A 12,902-nucleotide genomic window follows, 5' to 3' on the forward strand; every position below is an offset into this window, starting at 1 on the left:
CTCGGCATATATTTATCAGGATACTGAAACCCAGCTTTCTTACAGTCCACTCCTGGAGGCCCCACTCCCTGAGCCTGCAACCTTCAGCAGGGTCAGTGGTGGAGTTCCGCAGTGGGAGTGATCCCAGAGTAACTGTCGGGATCGCTCCCGCCCTGTGGATGGTCAGGGTTGTGTATTTTTAGTGATCCTGGTGTCTAACACGCACACAGCAATAAAACCGTGAATTCTGGAAACACACTGCAGGTCCTTCTTTATCTGGAGATCGAATGACTGTTGTATAATTGTACCAGCAGTTAACAGGCTCCTGTGAACTCCTCCCTCTGCTATTTTAATGCAGACTTTAACCCATTTATTTTTAACGGGTTTATTTTAAATGAGTTAACGCCTGCCTTAAATGGTAGACTCAGGACTGTCACTCAAACAGGTTAAATCTCCATAGAATAATTACCACAGTCATTTTTAGACTGGACGCCGTACGGTGACTTTGCTGTCAGTGAAGAGAGACGAGAAAGACCAAAGTGCCGTTTGCCCCTCTCAGTGTGGCCCTGAAGGACTGTGTCCAGGCTGAAGTTCTGTTCCCACCGGACGATCCTCCCCCCAGATTGTCCTTTCTGAGCTCCAGTCAGGTGATGCTAAACACTCAGGTGGGAAAGACCAAAATCTACAACAAGGTGTTTAAAATAAAGCTGATTTATTTGACAGATATCCAGAATATTAAACTCCAGCCCAGTTATAGGGGTTATTAACATCAGCAGAAACAAACCCCAACTGTCAGAATGAACATGGTTCAGTCCTGGATGGGATTAACAGCAGAATCCAACCCCTGCAGTCACATGTGAACTCACTGGTGTCTCAGCACGTCTGATGACTGAGTGAATCCCTTCCCACACACGGAGCAGGTGAACAGTCTCTCCCCAATGGGTGTGCGTTGATGTGTCAGCAGTTCATTTCTGCTTTTAAAGCTCTTCTCACTGTCAGAACAATTAAAGGTCTCTCCCCAGGGTGAGTACGTTGGTGTGTCAGAAGGTGGGATGTCCGAGTAAATCTCTTCTTACACACAGAGCAGATAAACGGCCTCTCCCCAGTGTGAGTGCGTTGGTGTCTCAGCAGTTCGTTTTTGCTTTTAAACCTCTTCTCACAGTCAGAACATTTAAAAGGTCTCTCATCAGAGTGAACTTGTTGGTGTGCCAGAAGATGGGATGACCGAGTGAATCTCTTCTTACACAAGGAGCAGGTGAACGGTCTCTCCCTCGTGTGAGTGCGTTGATGTCTCCACAGTTCGTATATGCTTTTAAAGCTTTTCTCACAGTCAGAACATTTAAAAGGTCTCTCATCAGAGTGAACTCGCTGGTGTGTCAGAAGGTGGGATGACCGAGTGAATCTCTTCTTACACACGGAGCAGGTGAACGGCCTCTCCCCAGTGTGAGTGCGATGGTGTCTCAGCAGTTCGTTTCTGCTTTTAAATCTCTTCCCACAGTCAGAACATTGAAAAGGTCTCTCCCCAGTGTGAACTCGTTGGTGTGTCAGCAGATTCCTTTTGCTTTTAAACCTCTTTGCACAGTCAGTACATTTAAAAGGTCTCTCATCAGAGTGAACTCGCTGGTGTGACAGAAGGTGGGATGACTGAGTGAATCTCTTCTTACACACGGAGCAAGTGAATGGTCTCTCCCCAGAGTGAACCCGCTGGTGTGACAGAAGGTGGGATGACTGAGTGAATCTCTTCTTATGCTGAGAGCGGGTGAACGGCCTCTCCCCAGTGTGAGTGCGTTGGTGTCTCAGCAGATTAATTTTGCTATTAAAGCTCTTCTCACAGTCAGAATATTTAAAATGTCTCTCCCCAGTGTGAACTCGCTGGTGTGTCAGAAGGCTGGATGACTGAGTGAATCTCTTCCCACACACAGAGCAGGAGAACGGCCTCTCCCCAGTGTGAACTCGCTGGTGTGTCAGAAGGTTGGTTGACTGAGTGAATCTCTTCCCACACACAGAGCAGGAGAACGGCCTCTCTCCAGTGTGAGTGCGCTGGTGTGTCAGCAGTTCATTTCTGCTTTTAAATCTCTTCTCACAGTCAGAGCATTTAAAAGGTCTCTCCCCAGTGTGAATTCGCTGGTGTGACAGCAGGGTGGATGAAGAAGTGCATCCCTTTCCACACACGGAGCAGGTGAACGGCCTCTCCTCAGTGTGAACTCGCTGGTGTGTCAGAAGGTTGGATAACTGAATGAATCTCTTCCCACACACAGAGCAGGTAAACGGCTTCTCCCCAGTGTGTGTGCGTTGGTGTGTGAGCAGATTACTTTTGCTTTTAAACCTCTTCTCACAGTCAGAACATTTAAAAGGCCTCTCCCCCGTGTGAACTCGCTGGTGCATCAAGAGGCCGTCTGACTGAGCGAATCCCTTCCCACACACGGAGCAGGAGAACGGCCTCTCCCCGGTGTGACTGCGTCGATGAATTTCCAGCTGTGACGGGCAATTGAATCCCTTCCCACAGTCCCCACATTTCCACAGTTTCTCCGTGGTCCGGGTGACCTTGTGTCTCTCCAGGTTGGATGATCAGTTGAAGCCTCGTCCACACACACGGTTTCTCCCCGCTGTGAATGGTGTGATGTTTTTTCAGGCTGTGTAACTGGTTAAATCTCTTTCCACAGTCAGTGCACTGGAACACTCTCACTCAGGTGTTTGAAATCTTCTCCCACAGACAGAATAAACAAACATTTCTCCTTCTATATTCAAAGGCCGATGATATTCAGGTCCTGATCATTCGAGTGACTCAGTCAGATCTTAACATGATCTTTGGTTTGAGTTTCCTGTCTGCAAATCCTCCCATTCCAATACCCTGCAAAAAGAGTTTACAAAAGTCATCACTGTAAATACACGATCGAAATTTAGAACAGACAATTCTAGTTTCTATGGAACATTCTTTCATCTCTTGTTCCCCAAAGCTGTAAATCCCCGTCCCACACACTCTCCCTCCTCCCTGTGCTGAAATCCAAACCCATTGCATTATCTTTCAGTGGCCCTAAACCATGAGTGAACGTGAGAGAGTGAATGTGAGAGAGTGAGAAAGTGAATGTGAGAGAGTGAATGTGGGAGAGCGAATGTGAGAGAGCGAATGTGAGTACAGCAGTGGGCTCGGTGTGGAGAATGAAGTGGGGCAGGTGGAGCATGTTTCAGTGGGGCAGCAGTGATCATAATCTCATTAGGTTTAGAATAGTTATGGAAAAGGACAAGGAACAAACAGATATGAAAATACTTAACTGGAGGAGGGCTAATTTCAGTGAGTTAAAAAGGGATCTTGTCCAGGTGGATTGGAATCAAAAATCCAGGCAGAACAGTAATTGAAGTTGGTTCAGGTACAGAGCAGACAGATCCCCACGGGGGAGAAAGGAAGGGCATTCAAAGCTAGAGCTCCCTGGATGGCTAAAGAGATAGAGATTAAAATGAAACAGAAAAAGGAGGCTTATGACGAATGTAAGGTTCATAATATAGTCGTGAACCAGGCTGAACAAAGAAAGTACAGAGGAGATCTGAAAAAGGGAATAAGAGGTGCAAAGAGAGAGTATGAGAATAGATTGGTGGTTAACATAAAAGGGAATCCAAAAGTCTTTTTTAAACATACAAATAGTAAAAGGGGAGTCAAAGGAAGGGTGGGGTCGATTAGGGACAAAAAAGGAGATCTTCTTGTGGAGGCAGAGGGCATGGCTGAGGCACTAAATGAATACTTTACATCCGTCTTCACCAGAGAAGAGGATTCTGCCATTGTACAGTAAAGGAGGAGGTAGTAGTGATATTGGAGACAATAAAAATAGATAAAGAGGAGGTACTTAAAAGATTGGCTCAAAGTAAAAAAAGTCTTTCGGTCCAGATGGGATGCCTCCAAGATTACTGAGGGAAGTAAGGGTGTAGATAGCGGAGGCTCTGAGCACAATCTTCCAATCCTCCTTGGATATGGGAGTGGTGTCTGAGGACTGGAGGATTGCAAGTGTCACACCCCTGTTCATAAATGTAGGAGAGGGATAAACCCGGGAATTACAGGCCAGTCAGCCTAACGTCGGTGGTGGGAAACTTCTCGTGACTAGAATCCGGGACAAAATTAATTCTCACTTGGAAGAACGTGGGTTAATAAATGACAGTCAATATAGATTTGTTAAAAGTAAAATTGTGTCTGACTAATTTGATTGAGTTCTTCAATGAAATAACGGAGAGTGTTGATGAGGGTAGTGCACTCGATGTTGTGTAAACGGACATTTAAAAGGCATTTGGTAAAGTACCACCGAATGGACCTGTTGGTAAAATTGAAGCCCATGGCAGCATGGATACAAAATTGGCGGAGAGACAGAATGCAGAGAGCAGTGGTGAACAATTGTTTTACAGACTGGAAGGAAGTATACAGTGGTGTTCCGCAGGGGATGGTATTAGGACCATGACTCTTTTTGATATGTATTAATGACCGAGACGTGTTACTCGTGGGGTGCCGCAAGGATCAGTGCTTGGGCCTCAGCTATTTACAATATATATCATTGACTTCGATGATGGGACCGAGTGTAAAGTATCCAAGTTTGCTGATGATATAAAGCTAGATGGGAAAGTAAGCTGTGAGGTGGACACAAAGAGTCTGCAAAGGGATATAGACAGGTTAAGTGAGTGGGCAAGAAGGTGGTAGGTAGAGTATAATGTGGGGAAATGTGAGGTTATTCACTTTGGTAGGAAGAATAGAAAAACAGAATTTTTTAAATGGTGAGAAACTATTAAATGTTGATGTTCAGAGAGATTTGGGTGTCCTCGTACAAGAAACACCGAAAGATAACATGCAGGTACAGCAAGCAATTCGAAGGCAACTGGAATGTTGGAATTTATTGCAAGGGGGTTGGAGTCGAAGAATAAGGAAGTCTTGTTGCAATTGTACAGGGCTTTGGTGAGACCACACCTGGAGTACTGTGTACAGTTGTGCTCTCCTTATCTAAGGAAGGGTATATGCAGCGAAGGTTCACTCGATTGATTCCTGGGATGAGACGGTTGTCCTATGAGGAGAGATTGAGTAGAATGGGCCTATACTCTCTGGAGTTCAGAAGAATGTTCGATATTTTATCAGTACATTAAGAACAAGAGGATAGCTCAGGAAAAGGTGGGATCTATCAGGGATGATAAGGCTAACTTGTGTGTAGAAGCAGAACATGTGGGTAGGGTTTTAAATGAATATTTTTTCTCTGTATTCACAAAGGAACAGGATGATCCGGACGTAGTAGTTAAAGAGGAGAGGTGTGAAATATTGGATAAGGTAAACATAACGAGAGAGGAAGTACCAGAGGGACTGGAATCCTTGAAAGTTGATAAGTCACCAGGGCTGAATGGATTGTTTCCTGGGCTATTGGAGGAAGCCAGGGAGGAGATAGCGGATACTCTGAGGATCATTTTCCAATCCTCATTAGATACAGGGGAGGTAACGGAAGACTGGAAACGTAAGACCATTGTTTAAAAAGGGTTCAAGGGAAAGACCGAACAATTATAGGCCGGTCAGTCTTACCTCGGTGGTGGGCAAACTATTAGAATCAATACTGAGAGATAGAATAAACTGTCGCTTGGAAAGGCATGGTTTAATCAGGGATAGTCAGCATGGATTTGTTCAGGGAAGGTCATGCCTTACAAATCTGATTAAATTATTTGAGGAAGTGACGAGGAGGATTGATGATGGTCGTGCTGTTGGATGTTGTCTGCATGGATTGTAGTAAGGCATTTGAAAAGGTGCCACATGGCAGACTGGTCAGAAAGGTAAAAGCCCATGGGATGCAGGGAAATGTGGTGAATTAGATCCAAAATTGGCTCAGGAACAGGAAACAAAGGGTAAAAGTCGATGGATATCTTTGCGAATGGAAATCTGTTTCCAGTGGTGTGCCACAGGGCTCAGTGTTGGGTCCCTGCTGTTTGTGGTATATCTTAATGATTTGGACTTGAATGTCGGGAGCATGATTGGCAAATGTGCAGATGACACAAAAATTGGCCGTGTAATTAATAGTGAAGAGGGTAGCTATCGACACCAGGAAGATATCAATGGGTTGGTGGAGTGGGCCGAAAAGTGGCAAATGGAGTTCAACTCGGAGAAGTGTGAGGCAATGCACTTCGGGAGGGCAAACAGTAAAAGGGAACACGCAGTAAACAGGAATATATTGAGAGGGGTGGAGGAAGTGAGAGACCATGGAGTGCATGTGCACAGGTCCCTGAAGGTGGCAGTACAGGTAGATAAGGTTGTGAAGAAGGCATACGGAATGCTCTCCGTTATTAGCCGAGGTATAGAATACAAAAGCACGGATGTAATGACTGTATAAACTGTATAAAACGCTGGTAAGGCCACAGCTGGAGTATTGTGTGCAGTTCTGGTCACCACATTACAGGAAGGACGTAATTGCTCTGGAGAGAGTGCAGAGAAGATTTACAAGAATGTTGCCAGGGCTTGAAAATTGCAGCTACGAGGAGAGATTGGATAGGTTGGGGTTGTTTTCCTTGGAGCAGAGGAAGCTGAGTGGTGACTTGATTGAGGTGTACAAAATGATGAGGGGCCCAGATAGAGTAGACAGGAAGTATCTGTTTCCCCTAGCAGAGAGTTCAAGAACTAAAGGAAATAGATTTAAGATGATTGGCGGAAGGATTAGAGGGGACACGAGGAAAAATTGTTTTACCCAGAGGGTGGTGGGTGTATGGAATTCACTGCCTGAATTGGTGGTAGAGGCAGGGACCCTCAACTCTTTTAAAAAGTACCTGGACCTGCACCTAAAGTGCTGTAAGCTGCAGGGCTACGGACCGGGTGCTGGAAGGTGGGATTAGAATGGGCACCTGGTTGTTCTTCGAGCCAGCGCAGACACAATGGGCCGAATGGCCCCCTTCTGTGCTGTCTCTTTTCTATGGTTCGAAGAATGAGAGGTGATCTCATTGAAACTTGTAAGATTCTGAGAGGACTTGAGAGGGTAGATACTGAGAGGATGTTTCCCCTGGCTGGAGAGTGTAGAAGTAGAAGCATTGTCTCAGGATAAGGGGTCGGCCATTTAAGACTAAGATGAGGAGGAATTTCATCACTGAGAGGGTTGTAAATCTTTGGAATTCTCTACCTCAGAGGGCTGTGGATGCACAGTCGTTGAGTATATGCAAGGCTGAGATTGATAGATTTTTGGACTCGAAGGGAATCAAGGGATATGGTGTTTGGGCAGTCAAGTGGATTTGAGGTCAAAGATCAGCCTTGATCTTATTGAATACAGAGCAGGCTCAATGGGGCGTACGGCCTACTTCTGCTCCTATTTCTTCTGTTCCTATGAGCCATCACATTTTCTTCCTCATTTACAGACTCTCCCTGACATTCAACATTTCTCCTTCATCTTCAGACGCTCCCTGACCTTCACCATTTCTCTTGCATATACAGAAGCTCCCTGACCGATCACCATTTCTCATTCATCGACAGACTCCCCCGACCTTCACCATTTCTCCTTCATTTACAGATACTCCCTGACCGATCACCATTTCCCCTTCATTTACAGACGCTCCCTGACCGATCACCATTTCTCCTTCATTTAAGACGCTCCCTGACCGATCACCACTTATCCTTCATTTACAGACTCTCCCTGACTGATCACCACTTATCCTTCATTTACAGACTCCCTCGACCTTCACCACTTCTCCTTCATTTACAGACTCCCTCGACCTTCACCACTTCTCCTTCATTGACAGACTCCCTCGACCTTCACCATTTCTCCTTCATTTACAGACGCTCCCTGACCGATCACCATTTCTCCTTCATTTACAGACGCTCCCTGACCGATCACCATTTCTCCTTCATTTACAGACGCTCCCTGACCGATCACCATTTCTCCTTCATTTACAGACGCTCCCTGACCGATCACCATTTCCCCTTCATTTACAGACACTCCCTGACTGATCACCATTTCTCCTTCATTTACAGACGCTCCCTGACCGATCACTGTTTCTCCTTCATTTTCAGATGCTCCCTGACCAATCACCATTTCTCCTTCATTTACAGACGCTCCCTGATTCGATGAGTCACGAGGTTTGACGCTGACTCTGCGCATGCTCGGAGGCCGCGGGCCGTGTGTTGAGTTTCGGGTCTGATCTAAACCGGAGCCCCCGGAGTGTAGAGAGAGAGAGGAGAATGTTCACTGTTTGATATTCGGGCCCGGGGCCGCACTCGGGGTTTGTGAAGCCCCCGCCCCCTCCCCCGGGGTTTATTAACCCGCTCCCCCCGCCCATCTCTCACCTGTTGCGGACACGATCTCGGCCTCACTCCCCGCCCGCCGCGCATGCTCAGCTCACACTGCCCGGGTGATTGACGGGAGCTCCGGACCAATAGGAAGAGCGGAGAGGGACTGGAGGACCGAGCGGGCGGTTGGTCCTCCAACCAATGGGAGTGTGTGAGGGGCGGGACTTTCGGCACCGAGTGGGCGGGGCTGAGCCCGGATCTCCCTCATTGGCTGAAAGTCTGCCTCATTTTGAAAGCTGATTGGTGTGAAACTCTTGGGGAAAACTGGCCCTTTGTGTTGTGGAGAAAAACCGATGGAACCGAGTGGGTGGAGCAAAGATTTCAACATTGGGAATGAAATGGATTAATTCAGGACAGACAGCAGGGATTATTGGAGGGAATAACACAGTGTGGGGATAAAATGCAATGGAGGTTGTGAAGATGGATTGTTAAAAAGTGTTTGAGAAGATGCCGGACAGGAGGCTTGTTGATCAGATTAAAGCTCACGGTATTAAAGGGAGTGGGTCAGTGTGGATGGGAAGTTGGAGAAAGGGCAGAGTGGTGGTTAATGGATGTTTTTCAGACTGTGGGGATGTAAACAGTGGTGTCCCCCAGGGGCAGTTACAGCGGTTATTAACATCATCAGAAACAAATCCCAACTGCCAGAATGAAGTTCTGCTGCTGAAACCCTCATCCGTGCCTTTGTTTACCTCTCGACTCGACTATTCCAATGCTCTCCAGGCCCGGCCTTTCACTTTACACCCTCCGTAAACTTGAACCCACAATCTACAGATCAATAATCAGTCACATTATTCATTGCGTCACTGGCCCAGGCTGTGGAGAACACGGAGCAGCTCACACTCCCACAGCGCTGTGGTATGAGCAGGTACCGAGTCAGCCTCAGTCATGAGCACTGGAATCCACGAGTCCGGGTGTGTCAAAGGTGCACGGTGAACAATCAACAAAGTGAAACATTTTTGCCTCTTTCCTTCGATAACTCAGCTGGTCGAGCGACAAGACTGTTGTGGAAAATAAGACAAAGTCATCCTTGCATCATTTGTTCAATTCCGGCTCAAAAGAGTACGCGTACTTTTGCAATAAGCAGCAATTAGTTCAAGGTCGCTCTCTTAACTTTACAGGCAACTTACAGATTAACATGTTGCCATGAACGCACAGGACACCTCTTTTCCTTTCTCAAACCTTGAAGCTTTCTGTGTCTGCCCGAGCATGGCTGTTTCACTTGAGCATTTCCCTCTGCTCACCAGCAGGGAGTGCCTTTGAGCAGCAACATTTCAAATCGCCCTCAATTTCATGTGAAAAGGTCTTCGATCAGTCAGTCAGACAGGGCTCTCGCTGCTCCCTCAATCTCGGGCGGCTGTTGCTTTCCGGTGACCTCGTCTTCCTTCCGCAGGCTCGGGCTCTTCTCAGCATCATTCATGATTACTGTGGCTTCCCGTTCTGCTGTTCCTCACTTGCTGATGCTCGATACCACCGATTTTAGCAAATTTTTAATATATTCAAGGAGCGGCAACCCAAATCAAGATTTCTCTGCTGGTCGTGGAGCAGCTTGGAGGCGAGTGTGAGGCGGGAACTGTGAAGGGCAATTTACAAACAGCAAACGAGGAATTAGCTCAACTGGTAGAGCGCTCACTTAGCATGTGAGAAGTAGTGGGATCGTTGATTATATTCTCCACTCACCGATTGTCTTGCTGCAATTATACAGAAACAAGAGTGTTGTCAGTGAGTCCATAGCCCATGTCCTTCCTAAACTTCACTGTGTGTTTGGGTACAGAGAGGTCAAGGGGCAGCATATCTTTTGATGTGCTGCAGTCAGCAAAAGTTCTTGATTTTGCTCTGCAGCAAAGACGGAAAGATGAGGTGAGAGATGGAAAAAAAACTTCGTAATCCCTGATGCCTTCTCTGAAGTTTGAATTCAGGACCCTCAGATTATGACACTGATGCACTGCTTGCTGCACTGAGATGGCACTTACCAGGTATGGAGCCAGGCAGCACCACCAAGTAGGACAGCTTGCAAGGTATTGAAGGCCATAAAATAATGCACAAGTTAAAAAAAATTCAGAGCCAGGTAGGAGTCAAACCTACAGTCTTCTAATCCGTAGTCAGATGTGTTATCCATTGCGTCACTGGCCCGTGTTATACTGAGGAAACAGCAGCAGGAGGCAGTGGGCATGGCGGAGGTACTAAATAAATACTTTGCATCTGTCTTTACCAAGAAGATGCTGCCAGAGTGTCAGTAAAGGAAGATGTAGTTGAGATACTGGATTGGCTAAAAATTCATAAAAAGGAGGTACTTGAATGGCTGGCTGTACTTAAAGTAGATACGTAACCTGGTCCGGATGGGATGCATCCTAGGTTTCTGAGGGAAGTAACAGTGGAAATTGCAGAGGTACTGGCCATAATCTTCCAAACATCCTTAGATATGGGGGTGATGCCAGAGGACTGGAGAATTGCAAATGTTACACCCCTGTTCAAGAAAGGGTGAGAGATAAAACCCAGCAGCTACTGACCAGTCAGTTTAACCTCGGTAGTGGGGAAAGTTCCAGCAACGATAATCCGGGATAGAATTAGCAGCCACTTGGACAAGGATTAGGGAAAGCCAGCACGGATTTGTTAAAGGCAAATTGTGTTTAACTAACTTGATAAAGTTTTTTGATAAGGTAACAGAGAGGGTCGATGAGGGAAATGCAGTTGATGTGTGTATGGACTTCCAAAAGGCGTTAGATAAAGTGCCACGTAATGGGCTTGTCATTAAGATTGAAGCCCATGGAATAAAGGGGGCAGTAGCAGCATTGATACAGAATTGGCTAAATAACAGCAAACAGAGTGTAGTGATGAATGGTTGTTTTTCAGAAAGGAGGGAGGTATACTGTGGTGTTCCCCAGGGGTCGGTGCTGGGACCACTGCTTTTCTTGATATACATTAATGACTTGGACTTGGATATACAGGGCACAATTTCCAAATTCTTGCGACCAAAATGCTCCATTTCACTGTCATCTGCATTAAAATTCATTAGCCTATTATACACCCATTTTGCAAGTTTATTAATGTATTTTGTATTTGGTCGCAAACTTCATTAATATTATCGAAACTCCACCCCACCCCGCCAATCTGGTGTCATCTGTTAATTTTGAAATTGTACTTCCGATTCCCGAGTCCAAATCGTTTATGTGAATTGTGAACAGTGGTCCCAGAACTAATCCTTGTGGAGCATCACTTTCCACCTTATACAGTGTGAGTCGCTACAATTAACCCCTGCTATCTGTTTTAGAGCAGTAGTCAAGAGAAACTTCTTTACATAGGGAGTAGGCAGTCTGTGGAATTCACTTCCACGGTTAGTGTTTGGGGCACACAGTTCTGTAATGACAAGTGGTCCTCATGTTTTTATCCAAGACAGGCCTCAGCCCAGTCATTTACTCCAAATGTTGGTGCAATAGTTCAAGCTAAGAGGCTTGAAGGGATCCTAAGAGATTCTGTTTATGATCACGAGGAAACATAAGGGACCATTAGAGATACTCAACACGGCTTCCGGGAAAGAAGATCAGCTATCAGGAGCAGCAGTAGCAGTAAACAACATCGAAATGTACGTAAGTAACAATATAATTTATCTTCATCTCTTTCCAGTTTAATAACTTTTGCTGAATGTGGTCCAGGCCAAGTGTCATGATATCGGGTCAGGTTCACCATAGGAAATTAGTTTGACACCCCTGAGATAGACAATGTGAACCGGATTACCCTCATCCACTGACCCAGCAACTTCTTCAAAAAACTCAAGCAAGTTTGTAAGACAGCATTTTCTTTCCCAGAAGCCGTGTTGAGTATCTCTAATGGCTCCTTCTCTTTCCCCGTGATCATAAACAGCATCTCTTAGGATCCCTTCAAGCATCTTCCCTCAGATCGAGGTCACACTGATGGGCCTGTCATACCCCGGCTCTGATTTGTCCCCTTTAATGAAAATGGGAACTACGTGAGCTACCTTCCAATCTCAGGGGACTATCGCTGACTCTATTGAGCTGTTGAAGATACAGGCAAGAGGCTCACAGAGCACCCGTCCCATCTCTTTAAACACCCGTGGGTGAATATCATCTGGACCTGGAGCACAATACATTTTGAGAGTTCATATTTTATCCAAAGTGACATCCCATTCTATTTTAATATTTATGATGTTATTGTTGACAGCACATCCCACAGCTGGAATCTGAGCATCATCCACAGGAGTGTAGACTGATGTGAAATAGTCATTTAACAGCTCTGCCATAGCCCGGGAATCTGTCCTGAACTGTCTTTCGGTGGCCCTAAAGCATCTTTAATGGTCTTCTGACTCCTGACGTAGCTGAAAAAACATTTGCTATTATCCTCAGAATTGTGCACCATTTTCTTTTCCAAAGATCTCTGAGCTTCTCTAATGGCTGCTTTCGTCTCCCTCGATTGTGGGTGATATTTGTCCCAATTCTCCTGTAAACTGAATTCATCCTGATCCGATCTGGGTTAAATGTAAGACAGTTCAGGGAGTCAGGAATCATTCACCGCTAGACCTACACTGAGAGGTAAAACCCCAGACGGTTCCTTAGCAAGGATTCCTCTGGTACCTCAGCATATATTTGTCAGGATACTGAAACCCAGCTATCTTACATTCCTCTCCTGGAGGCCC

General features: G+C 46.0%; 1 protein-coding gene across 1 annotated transcript; it reads right to left on the reverse strand.

Moving 5' to 3' along the window:
* Window positions 1–674: 674 nt before the first annotated feature.
* Window positions 675–10,370, reverse strand: LOC137335974 (zinc finger protein 84-like). The gene is made up of 3 exons (XM_068001480.1): window positions 10,337–10,370; window positions 9,148–9,252; window positions 675–2,531 (listed from the first exon to the last, which is right to left on the reverse strand). Exons 1-3 carry the CDS (start codon window positions 10,368–10,370, stop codon window positions 937–939), a joined length of 1,734 nt encoding a protein of 577 aa, XP_067857581.1. The 3' UTR covers window positions 675–936.
* Window positions 10,371–12,902: the final 2,532 nt, after the last annotated feature.

This window comes from Heptranchias perlo, chromosome 20 (genome assembly GCF_035084215.1).
Source record: "Heptranchias perlo isolate sHepPer1 chromosome 20, sHepPer1.hap1, whole genome shotgun sequence".
In the NCBI taxonomy this organism is placed as follows: domain Eukaryota; kingdom Metazoa; phylum Chordata; class Chondrichthyes; order Hexanchiformes; family Hexanchidae; genus Heptranchias; species Heptranchias perlo.